The 20111-nt window shown below is 40.6% G+C and overlaps 1 protein-coding gene across 3 annotated transcripts in view; it reads left to right on the top strand.

Annotated features, from left to right (window-relative positions):
• Positions 1 to 20111, top strand: part of atad1b (ATPase family AAA domain containing 1b) — a 38445-nt gene that overhangs the window by 10746 nt on the left and 7588 nt on the right. For all 3 annotated transcript variants that reach the window (XM_060939751.1, XM_060939752.1, XM_060939753.1), the window contains exons 2-9: positions 6068 to 6255; positions 7998 to 8096; positions 10780 to 10900; positions 11040 to 11240; positions 14091 to 14197; positions 14326 to 14415; positions 14511 to 14561; positions 14644 to 14771. In XM_060939751.1, coding sequence (XP_060795734.1) covers positions 6068 to 6255; positions 7998 to 8096; positions 10780 to 10900; positions 11040 to 11240; positions 14091 to 14197; positions 14326 to 14415; positions 14511 to 14561; positions 14644 to 14771 — 985 coding nt within the window. The remainder of the gene's footprint in view (positions 1 to 6067; positions 6256 to 7997; positions 8097 to 10779; positions 10901 to 11039; positions 11241 to 14090; positions 14198 to 14325; positions 14416 to 14510; positions 14562 to 14643; positions 14772 to 20111) is intronic.

Genomic DNA, 20111 nt, shown 5'->3' with positions numbered 1-20111 from the left:
TGGAGTTTATCTGTAGGTATTGTATCAGAGAGTGAAATGTTTGCTTTTTTTAAAACCTGTTGAGAAGTCTACAGTTTCCATGGGATGTACTTTTTTTTTTTCTTCCCACATGGCTGTAAATAGGGGGATTTACAGTGGTGCTTGAAAGTTTGTGAACCCTTTAGAATTTTCTATATTTCTGCATAAATATGACCTAAAACATCATCAGATTTTCACACAAGTCCTAAAAGTAAATAAAGAGAACCCAGTTAAACAAATGAGACAAAAATATTATACTTGGTCATTTATTTATTGAGGAAAATGATCCAATATTACATATCTGTGAGTGGCAAAAGTATGTGAACCTTTGCTTTCAGTATCTGGTGTGACCCCCTTGTGCAGCAATAACTGCAACTAAACGTTTGCGGTAACTGTTGATCAGTCCTGCACACCGACTTGGAGGAATTTTAGCCCATTCCTCCGTACAGAACAGCTTCAACTCTGGGATGTTGGTGGGTTTCCTCACATGAACTGCTCGCTTCAGGTCCTTCCACAACATTTCGATTGGATTAAGGTCAGGACTTTGACTTGGCCATTCCAAAACATTAACTTTATTCTTCTTTAACCATTCTTTGGTAGAATGACTTGTGTGCTTAGGGTCGTTGTCTTGCTGCATGACCCACCTTCTCTTGAGATTCAGTTCATGGACAGATGTCCTGGCCTTTTCCTTTAGAATTCGCTGGTGTAATTCAGAATTCATTGTTCCATCAATGATGGTAAGCCGTCCTGGCCCAGATGCAGCAAAACAGGCCCAAACCATGATGCTACCACCACCATGTTTCACAGATGGGATAAGGTTCTTATGCCGGAATGCAGTGTTTTCCTTTCTCCAAACAGAACGCTTCTCATTTAAACCAAAAAGTTCTATTTTGGTCTCATTCGTCCACAAAACATTTTTCCATTAGCCTTCTGACTTGTCCTCATGATCTTTAGCAAACTGCAGATGAGCAGCAATGTTCTTTTTGGAGAGCAGTAACTTTCTCCTTGCAACCCTGCCATGCACACCATTGTTGTTCAGTGTTCTCCTGATGGTGGACTCATGAACATTAACAGTAGCCAATGTGAGAGAGGCCTTCAGTTGCTTAGAAGTTACTCTGGGGTCCTTTGTGACCTTGCCGACTATTACATGCCTTGCTCTTGGAGGGATCTTTGTTGGTCGACCACTCCTGGGGAGGGTAACAATGGTCTTGAATTTCCTCCATTTGTACACAATCTGTCTGATTGTGGATTGGTGGAGTCCAAATTCTTTAGAGATGGTTTTGTAACCTTTTCCAGCCTGATGAGCATCAACAACGCTTTTTCTGAGGTCCTCAGAAATCTCCTTTGTTCGTGCCATGATACACTTCCACAAACATGTGTTGTGAAGATCAGACTTTGATAGATCCCTGTTCTTTAAATAATACAGGGTGCCCACTCACACCTGATTGACATCCCATTGATTGAAAACACCTGACTCTCATTTCACCTTCAAATTAACTGCTAATCCTGGAGGTTCACATACTTTTGCCACTCACAGATATGTAATATTGGATCATTTTCCTCAATAAATAAATGACCAAGTATAATATTTTTGTCTCATTTGTTTAACTGGGTTCTCTTTATCTACTTTTAGGACTTGTGTGAAAATCTGATGGTTTTAGGCCATATTTATGCAGAAATATAGAAAATTCTAAAGGGTTCACAAACTTTCAAGCACCACTGTAAACTTGGCCCCACAGAGTTTCATTTATGATTCCTTAGGGCAGTAGTGCACAGTATTCCACAGAAAAGAGCAAGACTTTCGTAGTCTTAAAACATTAATGATCTTGGATGCTTGCGTCTATAGAAAGCAGCACTTGCTAAAGTATGAATTAAGGGTTTATTCTCTGATTTGTTCAATTCGATCCTCACATAATGCCTAACCTGATTTTATATGGTGCTTTTTAATTAATATATTAATAATTTCAATGCAGGGCGGCACGGTGGTGTAGTGGTTAGCGCTGTCGCCTCACAGCAAGAAGGTCCGGGTTCGAGCCCCGTGGCCGGCGAGGGCCTTTCTGTGCGGAGTTTGCATGTTCTCCCCGTGTCCGCGTGGGTTTCCTCCGGGTGCTCCGGTTTCCCCCACAGTCCAAAGACATGCAGGTTAGGTTAACTGGTGACTCTAAATTGACCGTAGGTGTGAATGTGAGTGTGAATGGTTGTCTGTGTCTATGTGTCAGCCCTGTGATGACCTGGCGACTTGTCCAGGGTGTACCCCGCCTTTCGCCCGTAGTCAGCTGGGATAGGCTCCAGCTTGCCCGCGACCCTGTAGAAGGATAAAGCGGCTAGAGATGATGAGATGAGACACATGTAATGATTTGTTTTATGAATCACTGTGTGGGAGAGCCCTCAAGTGAAGGCAGTCTGTCTAGGCTTATGAAAGTCAGGAGATGTGTACATCACATCTTGGCTATTTAGAAGTTTCTGTCAGGACATGGATCCCATTGGATGAAACATGGAGGTTGAGGAAGTGAGGGGTTGTTAAGTCCTTGTGCATAGGAACGGAAAGCTTGCAGAATAAAGAACAGCCGTTGAAACATGAGAGCGTACTGGTTGCATGCTCAGTGTTGCTTGATGCTTTTATTGCTTTCGTTCTGTCCTCTTCAGGAACCACTTTTTTCCTGGTCATGGTATTTTAAATTATTCACTGGTTTATATTGTGATCAACGGAACCAAGAAAGTCTGCCAGGAAATATCACGGTAGTTGCAGTGGTGACTGCAGGAGGTCAAGCTTTCTATGGGGTAGGAATGGAGGAGTACTTCTACCATGCTAGCAAATAATTAGATTTTCTGGTTTATTTGGATTCACATGGGGGTTGTTTTACAATCAGAGTACAAAGTTTGTGTCACAGGGGTCCAAAATTCAAATTGATTCAAACTGGTTCTTTTTAAGTGAAGGACAAGTTAAAGAGCAGATAGGCATGTGTAATAGTTTGTATTATAACAAGATTAAGTGGAGCTTTAAGCAGGGCTGGGAGAAACAAATGAAGTGATTCTCGGAGAGGACTTTTTTTTTGACAATTCAGAATCCACTACTTCCACAGTGCTTTTGAATATAAGGCTGTAAGCTTTGTGTTAGTTGTCTCTAATATTTATGTCCCAATATCTTGATCACATTTTAGGATGAAAATAATCATTTTAGATATGTTATTTTATATTGAAAAATTAGCTGTCTCGGAGAGGACATTTTTTTTTTTTTTTGACACAATTACATACTAATTTGATCAAAATAGTCTGAAAACTTAATTCAACATTAAAACTTAACTATGTTTCCAATGATATGGAACCAAATATTTGTTTTATGGTATAAAGAATGATTTAAGTGCATCCCTTTTGGAGCTACCTGTGGTCAAAAAAAAGCACTTTTTCTAAATGACACGAGTAATTTTGCTAAATATGACACACATTGCCATACAGGGGCAGCATGGTGGTGTAGTGGTTAGTGCTGTCGCCTCACAGCAAGAAGGTCCGGGTTCGAGCCCTGTGGCCGGCGAGGGCCTTTCTGTGCGGAGTTTGCATGTCGTGTCCACGTGGGTTTCCTCCGGGTGCTCCGGTTTCCCCCACAGTCCAAAGACATGCAGGTTAGGTTAACTGGTGACTCTAAATTGACCGTAGGTGTGAATGTGAGTGTGAATGGTTGTCTGTGTCTATGTGTCAGCCCTGTGATGACCTGGCGACTTGTCCAGGGTGTACCCCGCCTTTCGCCCGTAGTCAGCTGGGATAGGCTCCAGCTTGCCTGCGACCCTGTAGAACAGGATAAAGCGGCTAGAGATAATGAGATGAGATATTGCCATACATTCACCAAATATAACGTTATCACCAAATTTTTTTTGCATGGTAAATAGAGCTATCACAGGGCTACAATAAACAACCAAGTTTATTTAGTCAAGCCTTTTGATATTGAAGATAATAAGTGTTAAATGTGATTTTTAGCTTGCGTACCCTGATTGTAAAACAACCCCTATTGCATTTCATAATATTTTTCTGAGCCTAAAGTGTATTTTATAATAAAAGCATTGTGGAAGTATATGTCAGGGTTTGGAGCATTCATTTCTCTGCTTTCTTGCACTGCTGTAAAACATAACATGAAAATATTCCTTAATATTATGAACATGGATTATGAGCACAAAGTTCGTTAATGCAGTGAGAGTTTCAGTTTGACGCTGTTCTGGGGCCGAGCATGTGCTGCTGCAGTCGGCTACAGACTGAAATGTCACCCATGTGCTGCTTAGGTAAAAGGTCATATGCTGCTGAATACAGCACGAATATCGTGTTTTATGTTTCTAGTTTGAAACTATGACCGTGCTGTACACAAATGCACTTTCACAGTACAATTTTATTTTAAATAGCTGCTCTGCATTATAAAATCATTGCTTTGGTGGTGCATGTTCTCTGCTCTTTCAAACACCCAACAATAAAAATGGGTAATTAAACATTCTATTAATAGCAGAAATGCACAATAGGATTAATTTTACGTTTGCAAATTCCAGTGCTACAAGGAAAACGTTTCCACACATTCATCCTGCTCTCCTACTCATGCACGTTGGTCTCAAAGTAAATAAGACAGCTTAAATGTTTCATTGATTCTTCAAGATATACTTTGTTAAAGTAGTTAATTATAACTTATTTAACAATTATTCACCAAAGGCAAGGTGAATATCGGTGAATAATAACCTTGATTTCATCTGTTATTCACTGAGGTGGGTAATTTGTTTTAGTATAAATACGCAGGTGGTGGGTTTTTTTTTAAGTATTTAAAAAAAATCATTTATTTCAAACTTTAAAAGCGGCATGCAAATGTAAGGCCAAATTTAAAAAAAATAGTGTGTTTCCGGTAACCCGACCGATCGAGAATTTCCGCATCGAAATTGCTGACCGTAAAGTTTTTATTACAAATTTCCCTTGATATTTTAGTGTAAGTGGCGTTAGTTTGTCATAATTTTTTGTTTCAACGCATTCAAGTTGTGAAAGAAACGATAAAAAGTAAAATGTTTCGCCACTTCTATCAGCCCTCCTGCATAAACATGGAAGCGCACTTGTATACTGAAGGAGGAAGGGAAAACTGAGCCGAGCCGCCATTTTGAATCCTCATTCAAGGCTGTAATGCAAATTGCTTCCTTTTCAGTATACAAGTGCACTTCCATGGCAGGGAAAAACACTACATTTTGCTGCCTATGTAGTCCCCTATTTATACAAATAGGAGTCATTCAGGATTCAGCCATGTTTTTGTTTGGTGTTTTTGCTCGACCCAAGTTCTACAGTAGGCTAGACGAGGCCGTCTGCTTTTAATGGAAGTAGCCTAGCCTAGGACGTTATTTTCAGGTTATTTCTTGATAAGGTGTTTTCACGTTATTACATGAAAATATCATGAAATATCGCTTCCGTAGATCATAACTCGAACTCTCGCGATTTTTTTTTTTTATTCGTTTAAAGATTTAAAACACTTATTTTATTATGATGTGTGGTATAAAGGATTCTGTGCCAAAATAATATTTTGTAAGATGTTTACTTGTGTTAATTTTTTCGAACAAAATAAAAAAAAATTAAGAAAAAAAAACCTTTCCTACCTACCGACCTTATTTTAGTATTTCATGTTACCGGAAACACCCTTTTTTTTTTTTTGGCCTAATAAAAGCACGCACAGACTTGTCACTTATCTATGCCGAGTCAAATAAAATACTTTGTTTTGAAATGGATAAAATGAATCCTAGTTTCACTTTATCTTTGAATAGTTTTAGACCAAACTTTGTAGCATCTTTAGTGCTTTAGGAACAGCGTTTTCTTTCATAACTTCTAATTCTTCCTCGCTTTCAGTGACAGTGATCAGCCGCCATTTTGCCGAGTCACTGCAGGTGATTATCGAGAAATAGTCTGAATTTCTCGGCCAGTCAGCACATTCCATGTCCTATAATCATCTGTGTATTTATACTAATTATGTTTAGAGACACCGTTGGGGGCCCACCCATGTTTGTGAATACGGGTGTATAATTTTTCTAATTTTACTCCACAGGCACTTCTGTCATGATGGTGTTGAAGGAGATTCCAGCAGATAATATCACCCGTCCCTTGGGGCGCAATGAGGTTATTGGTTTACTCTTCCGCCTTACAATATTTGGTGCCGTAACCTACTTTACAATAAAGTGGATGGTGGATGCTATTGATCCCACAAGAAAACAGAAAGTTGAAGCACAGAAGCAGGTAAATAAAACCTGAATCAATAATCTATTATTATTATTATTATTATGCTTCATGAGACATGATCATTTTAAAGAGGTTTAAGTTACCTGGAACAGGTAGAGCGAGTACAGTGTGATATTATTATATGCCAGTTAAAGCTACAGTAATTAGTTGAGATAATTACAAGCCATTAGTGTATATAAACAGTCTATGCCAGGGTGGAGTAATACAGTTGACGTGGAGTATCTGCCATAACGATTGCATGAATTGTTGGGATAAAAAGATAATGTATTCGAACGAACCATTTAATAACAACCTATTATTTATGTTGCATCCAGAACTGGTCTCAGAGCTGTACTATTATAGGAAATCAATCAACACCTTCACATCTGAAAATTCAACTGCTCAGAGGTGTAAGAAAAATTATTGACCGTGGATTTTTATATCACATTAGTCATTTACATAACTAAGTGCAGAAATGTGTGCTAATGCAAGAACACATGAGGCTCTATTCCTGTGTAGGATGTAATGCAGTAGTGGAACTATTGGGGGGAGTACCTACTCAGCGCTGGCTTAACACACTTATGGCAGTTTCAAAAACCAATTAAATTATTTCGTTTGTGACAGCACGGTGGTGTAGTGGTTGGCACGGTGGTGTAGTGGTTAGCACTGTCGCCTCACAGCAAGAAGGTCCTGTGCGGAGTTTGCATGTTCTCCCTGTGTCTGTGTGGGTTTCCTCCGGGTGCTCCGGTTTCCCCCACAGTCCAAAGACATGCAGGTTAGGTTAACTGGTGACTCTAAATTGACCGTAGGTGTGAATGTGAGTGTGTGTGGTTGTTTGTCTCGATGTGTCAGCCCTGTGATGACCTGGCGACTTGTTCAGGGTGTACCCCGCCGCTCGCTTATGGTCAGCTGGGATAGGCTCCAGCTTGCCTGCGACCCTGTACAGGATTAAGCGGCTACAGATGATGGATAGATGATTTCATTTGCAACAGAAAGTCTTCTACTTGCATAACAAGAAGTCAAGTTTAACTTTGTGAAACAAAGTAAGGAATGTATGTGTTTGTTTGCGATCTTTCAACCAAATTTGGTCTTCTTCCAATTCATACCCAGTATCTGGTTTAAATATTTTTACACCATGTTTGGGGGGGGGTTAAAAAAAAAATTAGTTTGTCATTTTCAGTTATCTGATCTCATCATCTCTAGCCGCTTTATCCTGTTCTACAGGGTCGCAGGCAAGCTGGAGCCTATCCCAGCTGACTACAGGTGAAAGGCGGGGTACACCCTGGACAAGTCGCCAGGTCATCACAGGGCTGACACATAGACACAGACAACCATTCACACGCACATTCACACCTACGGTCAATTTAGAGTCACCAGTTAACCTAACCTGCATGTCTTTGGACTGTGGGGGAAACCGGAGCACCCGGAGGAAACCCACGCGGACACGGGGAGAACATGCAAACTCCACACAGAAAGGCCCTCGCCGGCCCTGGGGCTCGAACCCGGACCTTCTTGCTGTGAGGCGACAGCGCTAACCACTACACCACCGCGCCACCTATTTTCAGTTATATATAAAATTTATTTTTTTCATTTATTTCACATGAATTATCAGCTGTTATTAAAGTCCTAATGCAAGTTATGTTTGCGACATAAGTTTATATTTCCTGTTGATGTTGCATATTAGCAACACAATTGTAGGTTATATTGATTTGGTGAAATGACTTCATTTGATTTAATTAAACATTCCTGCATCCTTTCAGGCAGAGAAACTCATGAAGCAGATTGGCGTGCAGAACGTCAAGCTGTCCGAGTATGAGATGAGCATTGCAGCCCATCTGGTGGACCCGTTAAGTATGCAAGTGAGGATGCTGTTTAGCTTCAGTCTTAAACTTATATTTTTATTCCAGAGTTTGTGGCATGATGTTTGAACCAAGTCCTTTAAATAGCCCTGTCTTGGCCCATGATGATGATTTGTCATCAACAATCTGATTTTCTGTCTGATAAGCATAATAAATAGTGTAATAAAGCACACACACACCACTGTTCATCAATGATTGAATATTTATGTGAATTAAATTTAGCCTAGTAAACTAGACCCACCCGCCTAGCAGCCAAAAATATTTTTTGTCTAGCTTCGCACCATATAAACAAAAACACCCCGGGCATCAAATCGTGCCCGCCAATCACAACGCAAGGTTTTTGTTTGGATTCTTTGGGCGGGCTTTTGCAGGAGTGACGACAAGGCTGCGCAACGCTGGAGAAAGCACAACAGGAAAGATGGCTACGGGCTAGTGAGCAGCGCGCGTTTGACTCCGCTTTGGAATCAGTTTTAGAAGAATTAGACTTGGAGTTTTCGTTGAAACATGAGCAGGAAGAGGCTGTCCGCTCATTCCTTTTCAAGAAGGACATTTTCGCTGTTTTGCCGACCGGCTATGGCAAAAGTCTGATCTACCAGCTGGCTCTGCTCGTAGCCAAAAGGATGGGGCTAGTTTGTGCAGTACAAAGAATTAATAAACAGCTTTGAAACATTACTTTTTGATTGTTTCTTATTTTCCCGTTATTTTAAATTTAAGGGAAATTATTTCACCAAACACCACTAAATAAAAACTCTCAAACAGTTTAAGCAAACCCTTGAAAAACACTTGGAAAAAAATGAGTGTATGTGGTACAGACTCCAAACTTGTGGTCATTATCTCCAAACTTCTTAATATCTAGAACCTGTTTATTAATTAATACGCATTTTGAAAAATTATTTAATTTCAAGGCCTCCCCCACTGCTTTCTGTCGCTCTGACTACGTCACAGTCACTGTTGCGCTGATTGGTCAGAGCGTTGGCCTATACGCACAGAGACAGTTTGAAAGACAGCGGGTTGTTCCTCCTACCCGCTTCGGAAATGTCTACGGATCGAGGCCAGACTAAATATTCACATTTAGTCTGGCTTGCCAGGCTAAATTAAATTAGATTTCTTATTGCCTTTTAGACCGCAATTGCAAATGGAGCATAAGTAATAACTTTTTTGTTATTTAGCTTCTTACTGCTGGCTATAGCTTCTGTGGTGAATTTGTCAGTTGAGGCCCCCCCCCAAAAAAAAAAAACATCACCAACAGTATCTTTTGGTTACGTGTTAAAAATTTCTCATTGCAAACTGTGAAACAATTTGCAATGTACAACATAATACAAAAAGTTACATATCCTGACTAAATCAACATTGCATCACCCCAGCCAGTTATTTAAATGCAGTTGGGTAACAGCAGTAGTTCTGTATTGGGGTAATGGTCTTCTCGGAGTTATCCATCCAGTCATCACACCTCCAGATTTACTAGATGCCAACTGCATGTTCACAAGTTATTTGAAAAGCGTGCAAAGAAGAAGCCTTTTCTTCCATCTAACCATTACAGAAGCACTAAGATTTCGCAAGACACTAGTGGACTGGGGTTCTCTGGTTGGATATGAGAGCTTTTTGACAAACACTCAAGATGGATTTTTGTGTAAAAAGGAGGATAATACAGGAAGAAAAAAACCCCTTTAATTCTTTACCCCTTAATGACAACATATGATGACTCCGTGTATGTCCCATAATGACAACATATGACGCCTTGTCCAAAACCTTGTCTTTAGACTTTTTTTTTTTTTCTTGTAAATATGTTCTAAGAGTGAACAGTATGTACATATACAAGGGTGGCTGTAGCAACTGCTTTAAGGGGTAAAGAGTTAAGTGTGGTGGAGGATCTGTGCTGTTGTGAGACTTTTTTTCCCCCCCAGACATCCTGAGAACCTTACTAAGATGCATGACATCATACTGTAGACTCCATGATGTGCAAGGATATTTTAAATGAAAATCTGGGAGGCTCTGCCGAAAAGCTATAACTGGAATTTGGTCAGACCTTCCATCAGGGCAGTGACTTGAAATGTACATCCAAATAAATTATATATAGTATGTAGTACGTAATATATAAATAAACAATGACTATAGCTTTTGACATGGCCACCCCATTCCCCTGATCTAAAGCCTGTTGGACGAGCTGAAGTAGTAAAGAGGACTGAGGATCCTGGTGGGTGTGGAGAGATTCTGCATTAGGAGGCTGTTTTAGATGCTCTGTATTCACCAATCTCATCAAGGTTTATAGATGACTCGGTGCTGTTATGTTTAAGGAAGGTTGCACTAAATGCAAGGGTGACGACAACTGTGACATCCAGTTTTGTTAAAACCTTTTTTTTTTTTTGGATAAAGGATTTTCTTTCAGATAATATTTTTTTTACATTTTTTTAAAATTAAATTTCTCATATTTTCAGTGTGAGATTCAGCTAATTAATCGTACAGACACTTTTTTTTTTTTCATAACCTTTTTCCTAAACCCAGCAAGAGTACCAGGAATTCTGGAGCTGATGGTAACCATTTTAATCGTAATTCCCTCCAATAATTTCAAATCATCTTGAATAACTGTGGTTGAGACAGACCCTCTTTAACATGAATCAGTGTGTTGTCACAAGACTGTTTTTATTTGAAAGAATTGTTTTGTAAAATCTTGACGTGTTCTCAGATTACATGGAGTGATATAGCTGGCCTTGATGACGTTATAACAGAGTTGAAGGACTCCGTCATTCTTCCCATCCAGAAAAGGCATCTGTTTGAAAGGTCAAAGCTGCTTCAGCCTCCTAAAGGTAAGAATGTGGATAAAGCTGTTTGATTCTAATGGTGTTATTATATACCATTGTTTTGTAGCAACCAGAGACAATGAGGAAAACAATAATGAAAACGATGAGGAAAACAATGTTATCTGATAGTTGTGCGTCACACCAGGTGTGCTACTCTACGGTCCCCCGGGCTGTGGGAAAACCCTGATAGCCAAAGCCACAGCCAAAGAGGCTGGTTTCCGGTTCATCAACCTGCAGCCTTCCACTCTGACTGATAAATGGTACGGCGAGTCCCAGAAACTGGCTGCAGCGGTCTTCTCCCTGGCCATCAAGCTCCAGCCCTCTATCATCTTTATTGATGAAATTGGTGAGCACACGTGTGTAAAAATAAGCTTTCTGCTTAGAATTAACAGCCATGGGTTTGAGGAGGTTGTGGGGTGTTTATACACACACACAACCCTGATTCCAAAAAAGTTGGGACAAAGGACAAATTGTAAATAAAAACGGAATGCAATGATGTGGAAGTTTCAAAATTCCATATTTTATTCAGAATAGAACATAGATGACCTATCAAATGTTTAAACTGAGAAAATGTATCATTTAAAGAGAAAAATTAGGTGATTTTAAATTTCATGACAACAACACATCTCAAAAAAGTTGGGACAAGGCCATGTTTACCACTGTGAGACATCCCCTTTTCTCTTTACAACAGTCTGTAAACGTCTGGGGACTGAGGAGACAAGTTGCTCAAGTTTAGGGATAGGAATGTTAACCCATTCTTGTCTAATGTAAGATTCTAGTTGCTCAACTGTCTTAGGTCTTTTTTGTCGTATCTTCCGTTTTATGATGCGCCAAATGTTTTCTATGGGTGAAAGATCTGGACTGCAGGCTGGCCAGTTCAGTACCCGGACCCTTCTTCTACACAGCCATGATGCTGTAATTGATGCAGTATGTGGTTTGGCATTGTCACGTTGGGAAATGCAAGGTCTTCCCTGAAAGAGACGTCGTCTGGATGGGAGCATATGTTGCTCTGGAACCTGGATATACCTTTCAGCATTGATGGTGTCTTTCCAGATGTGTAAGCTGCCCATGCCACACGCACTAATGCAACCCCCATACCATCAGAGATGCAGGCTTCTGAACTGAGCGCTGATGACAACTTGGGTCGTCCTTCTCCTCTTTAGTCCGAATGACACGGCGTCCCTGATTTCCATAAAGAACTTCAAATTTTGATTCGTCTGACCGCAGAACAGTTTTCCACTTTGCCACAGTCCATTTTAAATGAGCCTTGGCCCAGAGAAGACGTCTGCGCTTCTGGATCATGTTTAGATACGGCTTCTTCTTTGAACTATAGAGTTTTAGCTGGCAACGGCGGCTGGCACGGTGAATTGTGTTCACAGATAATGTTCTCTGGAAATATTCCTGAGCCCATTTTGTGATTTCCAATACAGAAGCATGCCTGTATGTGATGCAGTGCCGTCTAAGGGCCCGAAGATCACAGGCACCCGGTATGGTTTTCCGGCCTTGACCCTTGCGCACAGAGATTCTTCCAGATTCTCTGAATCTTTTGATGATATTATGCACTGTAGATGATGACATGTTCAAACTCTTTGCAATTTTACACTGTGGAACTCCTTTCTGATATTGCTCCACTATTTGTCGGCGCAGAATTAGGGGGATTGGTGATCCTCTTCCCAGCTTTACTTCTGAGAGCTGCTGCCACTCCAAGATGCTCTTTTTATACCCAGTCATGTTAATGACCTATTGCCAATTGACCTAATGAGTTGCAATTTGGTCCTCCAGCTGTTCCTTTTTTGTACCTTTAACTTTTCCAGCCTCTTATTGCCCCTGTCCCAACTTTTTTGAGATGTGTTGCTGTCACGAAATTTCAAATGAGCCAATATTTGGCATGAAATTTCAAAATGTCTCACTTTCGACATTTGATATGTTGTCTATGTTCTATTGTGAATACAATATCAGTTTTTGAGATTTGTAAATTATTGCATTCCGTTTTTATTTACAATTTGCACTTTGTCCCAACTTTTTTGGAATCGTTTTTTTTTTTTTTTTTTTTTTTTTTTTTAACTCAAATCTAGACAATATCATGTGCAAATCATTTTCTGTGTATTGGTTTGAGGACAATCAAATTGTACATAACATACTTGGACTGGGATTTTTGAAAAGTGAAGAGTAAATAAAGCGGTCATTGTTGGGCTGCTTGGACCTTGCAGCTCATATGAAAACGGTCCTCGATACCAAGAGGACACTAATGGTACATTCAGATCAAAACGCAGCAAGAGGGTCAAAACTCGGCCCTGCCAACGACACTGTCCATGTTTGTGGATGCTCTGTGACATAGGCGATTACAAGTTCATTCAGAATGCTTGGTCTTGCAAACTTTTTTTATTTAAAGGGGAAACAGACACATCAACCGGTATCTTTGTGCCGACTGACCAGTCAATCTCATGGAATCTTTTGAATGTGAAAGTAAGAAATCAGTTGATGAAAGAAAAAAAGATGAACAATTCTGCTGACGTTTGATAAGAAAATAAACCAGTGACATTTGTGTGCTGTGACCTTGTTGATGCAAAGTTCAACATGCAGTTTAGAGGACATATTTACTAACCTTGGTCTTTCATATTGATGTTACTTTGTGTGTAGCCTACATTAAAGTATCTGTGGCCCTGGTTGAAGTTCAGTGGCTAATTAACGTAATTGGTCAAATCATTATTGGCTCAAAATAACAAATTGCATAAAAAAAGCTTAAAAACAAGCATCGTAGAGCGAAAATAAATATGCCTATAAGGCCGATTTAAACAATGTGGAAACCTGCTACTACGATTAAAATTATCCTCCATTGTACTCGAGAATGGTTTGAACAAAATCAAAAATTTACACGCTTGTGTTCGCGAGCGTTCTCTAGAGCGGCGCACTTTTAACTTCCGATTGGTTGTTGCCAAACAGCATCGTAGCTCATTAGCATAAAGTTGACCGGGCTTCAATTTTATTCTGATGCTCCTGTTGCCCAAGATGTCCCACCAGTGGTCATGCTGCTGTTCGCCGCCAGGAGACTCTAGCTCGCGTAGAAAATGACAGACTCGATGCTGTTGCTGATTTTGGTTTGAACGCACCACAAGAGAATAGCATGTATAAATCACTCCTGTAGTACAATACATGCTAAACCTGAGAATAAATATTGCTTCCTTTTCTCCTGTAGACTCCTTTTTAAGAAACCGCTCCAGCTCGGACCATGAGGCTACAGCCATGATGAAGGCTCAGTTCATGAGCTTATGGGATGGACTAGACACGGATTACAAATGCCAGGTACAGTGAGCATGTCTGTGTATTTTTGTGGTGAAGTTTGCTTGAAAGTGTCTCGGTTAATAAGTGAAACAAACTGGTCTTAAAACAAACAGCAAATTGATAATTAAGATGGCTTTCCCTCTATTCAGGTTATAATTATGGGTGCCACCAACCGCCCTCAGGATCTGGACTCTGCTATACTTCGCAGAATGCCCACTAGGTTCCACATTAATCAGCCTGTAAGTGTTGGCACATTTCCAGTATGAACAGGTTTCAGTTTTAATTCTGGCACGCTGTTGTGTTCAGTAGCTTTTTTTTTTTTTTTTTAATGCAGAATATCAAGCAGAGGGAATCGATACTGAAGCTCATCCTGGTGAATGAGAATGTAAGTGTTAAATGCATAGATTAAGCATGGGTCTGGGTGGTGTGCTGAAAATGTATGCACTAATCATTTTCCAATTCTGAAGATTGGGACTTGTGTAGACCTGCGTGAAATAGCAAAAGACACAGATGGATTCTCAGGAAGTGACCTCAGAGAGCTGTGTCGAGATGCAGCTCTGCTCTGTGTACGGGACTTTGTGCATGCTGAGGATGGGTAAGCCTTGGAAAATTTCTGTTTTAGGTAGTTGTGTCTTATAAAAATTGTGCGAGTTTGGCTAAGATTTATTTCTATAGGTACCTGGTACAAAGTTATATATTCATGACTTTTTTGCGTATATTATTAAAAGTGACTTATGAAAAGAAAGGTGTTTATCCCTGCTGTTTTGATGTATGCATTGCAAAAATCCCGTGTATGTGCCACAGAGGATGCTCATCAGAGTACATCCAATGAATGAATTCTGACAAGGACAGTTTTCTGTTGAAATGCTTTGAGATGAATTAAAAAAGGAAAGGACAAAATAGGTGACCAAAAAACAAACGAGACCAATTTACATAAATACAGACAGGTGACAAAAGGAAAAACAAAACGTACTGGCCCTCCTTTATCAAGTGAGCATAGAGAACAGTACAGATCCAAGTGCAGAAATCATACGACAGGATTCGCATGTGATTTCATGAAATGTTCATATCTCCCCACTCACAGCGTAGGACTGATCAGTCGTTGATGAATGTGGTGGCTCAAACCAGTTGTCATTTAATCACACCCCTAAATATTCTTGGTTTAGAGGCCATGCCCCCAGACTTTATGGCATAATCCAGCCAAGAAAAGAAACTTCGCCCTCAAAATAGAAGCTCTAATGTCTCGAGTCCAATTGAATGAATTATTTGTATTTGGCAGCCTGAAAAGTTGGTCAGAAAATGCAGTATGGAACAAAATCGCTGTTGGAGGCAACAATGTTGCTGTCAACCATAGATATACATAGAAGACTAGTGCTACGTTCACACTGCAAGGCTTAATGCTCAATTCCGATTTTTTTTTATGAAATCCGATTTTTTTGTGAGGTCATTCACATTAACAAATATATGCGACTTGTATGTGATCCTCAGTATGAACGAAAAGCGACCTAAAAGTGTTCCGCATGCGCATTGCAGGATACGACGACGTCACACGCAGTGAGCATGGCCAGTGTTTACGGAAGTAAAACCGCCCGGTTGCGGTATGACCCATCCAATCTAGCTTGAATAGCTGTATCCCCCCAAATGGAAATCAGCTCCCTAACCTCTGCGTCCTTCCATTGAGAAGATTCAGAACCTTCACAGCCCGACGCGTCCCTCGCATTGATGTCATGCGCAGGGGCGCAGATACGTTTTTTGAACTGGGGGGGACAAAAAACTGGGGGGGACAAAGCTGCCAGCAAAGCAAACCAACCCCAACCCCGATATGCCTGTCAAACTTGTTGTGGGTTACCATAGCAACCAAGCTCGAGCTCGCAACCTGTGCAGTCTGCGCAGCTCAACCAACCGAATATCAGTCTTTGTTTTGTTTTATGTGAGTTGTTGCAACTATGTATACACTGCCGTGCACCTCAATAAACCGAATGGTAATTAGTCTTTTGATTTTTCCGTGAGGTTTGCCTTATGCAAAGAAAGACAGCATAGACGTTTTTTCCTCCCTATAAGTGGGGGGGACCGAACGAGGTGAATTTAAATCTGGGTGGGACGAGTCCCCCCCCTCTATCTGCGCCCGGGATTATGCGCCATGCTGTTGTTGTAACTTTTTTTGAGAGACCCGCCGCCTACTTCAGCGCAGAATAGTGACGTTTATGGCTTGTTGATGACGTGTAAGTCGGATGAATGCGACCTGGCAGTTCAGACTGAAGTCGCATATGAAAAGAGCGGATAGGAATCGGAATTAGGACCACATATCCAAACGGCCTGGGTCGGATTTGAAAAAATCGGATCTGTGTCGTTCATATTGTCAATAAAAGATCGGATACAGGTCACATATGGGTGAAAAAATCGGATTTGAGTCACTTCAGCCTGCAGTGTGAACGTAGCCTAGATGCCTCGTCCCCGTTGCCCGTCAACGAAGTCGAACGTCCGCACATGGCGGCCATCTTACCTCAGACAGCTGGCTTACCCATTACATTGTGTTGGTAGCGATATGTACTTTTCAGATGACCGTAACTTCCTCAAATTTCAATCGATATTCAAACGGTTTGGTTTGTTATATAAAAAAAACAAACGGAAGTATGTATTTATGATATTAATGATGAATAATCATTTTATGTTTTAAAAAAAATACATGCTGAAATTCCTATGCTGTGAGAAGCCTAACACTGCATACTTATGGATAACTGCGGCCTTAGGACAAATAACCATACAATTTATTTCCAAATTTTAGTGAAAATATTTTTACATGTGATAGGGCCGTAGGGGAAGCTAAAGTTAAATAAACAGCTTACTCACTTCTGAAACTTCAGAAATACTTCATCCACCTCAAAAACCTAATGCACTCACATCATAGCATAATAACAAATGCACTGCCCGAGTAAGTACTAGTATAAAACAGTGACAGCGACTCACGGTAGTTTGTGACAAAAAAAAAGCATTTAATTAAATCACATGTGGTTATACTTCCAAGGATAAAAAGATATCTTTACATTTACAAAAAGAACATTCAAAGCTGATTATCATGTCAAAGTCAATATATGTTAGCACAGAAGATTGAAATTCCATTTGACTAGGCTCCAATGTGCAGTTAAAATAAAACTAAACATACCGATAAACCTCTACAATTAAAACACACACAGACGCACACATCATCTTGTCATCAAAGTCAGTACTTTGATTTCCTCTAGAAATCATAATGCAAGTTGTTTTAAATTAACCAACCCGAAAATGAAAACCATGTGCAAGTGCAACTTCAGTTATTGAAAATATTATCTCATGACCTTCCATGTAAAATTACTTGGTGCTACGAGCTAGCCTAGCATGAAACACAACTTTGACAAAGCTGCAGTAAGTCGTTTTTGAAGAGAAAAGGTACGATTTTAGCATGTTCAAGCACCCAGAATTACAACCACATTGTATGTAGTGAAAATTCATTATGTCTGATTATTATAACTATTCTTTAAGTTCGTTTCTTAAGACGCGTATTTTTTAGTATGTTACCTCGTTTGTTGACCGTTTCGGCGAACACTTCCGCCTTCTTCAAAACAGTCACCAGATGTCGAGTGGTGACGTGCCTTATCAGCTGATGTTACTCTATGGAGGCGTGAATGTCCCGCCCAATTTGACAGGTAGTCCACGCCTCCTGCTGTCAGGTCGCTGCCCCAGGACGGCGCTCCAGGTGTGTGACAGCGCGTACGCTCCCTCATCCCGGTTCATCGTCCTCTGCGCCCGCTTTCGTATCTCCACTGCCTCCAAAATCCAACGCTGGTATCTATTCTCTTCAGCGCGAATGACTCTGGCCTCTTCCCAATTCATAATATGATTATGTCGTTTGCACTATACGCCCGAACACAGAACATCACGGAGGAGAAAGACAGACAGGAGGAGGAACAACACATCCAACAGGCATTAAAAAACTGCCAATATCCACCGTGGGCAATACGAAAAGGAAAATTACAGACACAAAAAAAGGAAAAAAACAAACAAACAAGAAAAAACACAGAAAAAACAAACCGGGGCTTTGTCACATTACCATACATAAAAGGAGTTACAGAACGCATCCAACGATCCATGAGGAAATACCACATCAACACCCCGGTCAAACCATACAAGCACCTCCGACAGCTGCTAGTTCACCCCAAAGACATAATACAGCTGGACAATAAATGCAATGTCCTCTATGAAATCCCTTGCCGGTCATGCAATAAAGTCTATATTGGTGAAACGGGCAGATGCTTCCACACCCGCAGGAAAGAACACCAATTAGAATGTGAAAAAGAAACAACAAAAAAGACTCACAAGATCCGAAAAAGAAAAAGCAAACCAAGAAAACTTAAAATCAGCCATTTCAGATCACTGCAAACGACATAATCATATTATGAATTGGGAAGAGGCCAGAGTCATTCGCGCTGAAGAGAATAGATATCAGCGTTGGATTTTGGAGGCAGTGGAGATACAAAAGCGGGCGCAGAGGACGATGAACCGGGATGAGGGAGCGTACGCGCTGTCACACACCTGGAGCGCCGTCCTGGGGCAGCGACCTGACAGCAGGAGGCGTGGACTACCTGTCAAATTGGGCGGGACGTTCACGCCTCCATAGAGTAACATCAGCTGATAAGGCACGTCACCACTCGACATCTGGTGACTGTTTTGAAGAAGGCGGAAGTGTTCGCCGAAACTGTCAACAAACGAGGTAACATACTAAAAAATACGTGTCTTAAGAAACGAACTTAAAGAATAGTTACAACCACATTTAATAATGTTTTAAGAAATCAAACCATTTGTATATACGTCAAAATTTCAGCGAGATAAGAGTATAAACATTTAAGCATCTCAATGGTCTTACCTCAGTGTACCGCAAATTCTGTGGAAAAGCTTGCCTATGGTAAGATGGCCGCCCTGTGCGGACGTTCTGGAATACGCGGTGAGGCATCTAGTCTTCTATGTATATCTATGCTGTCAACAGTCAAGTTGATATTTTAATACTTAATTCTTCCATCTGTGTTGTGTTTAGCTTTTATACTGTATATAATAATAATGTAGTTTGTATCGCAGATCTTTACATTTAGGCCAGGTGAAGCAAAAGGAAAAAAAATGGTCGGATCTCAAACTCGCCACCAAAAATTGAATGGTTGTGGAGTTTCTTTATTTCCTTGTTTTATAATGATTGTTTCAGATGAATCGGAGCCAGATACCACTGGTATTCAGCCTTCAGCTGGACAAACCAGTCTGGAGCCCTATAGTGTCAGACAGCCGTGAGCTGTGAGACAGAGGGAGTGCTTGTCCTCCCCCATGTGCCATCACCACCCTGCATGCCTCGGGAAACGAACATCACACAATGGCCACTCCTCACTCGGGATTTAAATTAAAAATCCCTGTACTCTCAAAGTTTAGACGCGTACAGGTCTTCTACCAGAGGCAGATGTGCCATGGCCAAGATTTGATAACTGGCAAAGATTGCTTAAATAAATGATTGAATATGCCTCTAATATATCATAGCATAAATCGGTTAGCTTGTAATTATGTCACAAGTAACAGGTTGGCTATCTTGGAATGAAAGAGAAATTAATCTTGTGCCAAAAAATTAACCCAGTTAATTGAAAGCAATTTGAAAATTTATCTTTGGGATATGACAGTCATTGTAGGACTTTGGCAAAATATTATGTGCATGCTACGTATTTTAAAGACTGCGAGTTAGCCTAGTGGTTACTGTGTCCGCCACTTGACCGGAAGATCGGGAGTTCTCCTCACGGTTGGGTCGTACCAAAGACCGTCATAAAAATGGTACCTACTACCATCTGGCAAGGCACGCTGCAATACAGAATGCAAGTGGGAAAGTCAAACTCTCTCGGTTACCAGAGGACTAGCTCCCCACTGTAAC

The sequence above is a fragment of the Neoarius graeffei genome, chromosome 14 (genome assembly GCF_027579695.1).
Source record: "Neoarius graeffei isolate fNeoGra1 chromosome 14, fNeoGra1.pri, whole genome shotgun sequence".
Lineage (NCBI taxonomy): Eukaryota > Metazoa > Chordata > Actinopteri > Siluriformes > Ariidae > Neoarius > Neoarius graeffei.
Note: the sequence above shows the minus strand (reverse complement) of the source record. Positions and strands in the feature narration are given on the sequence as shown.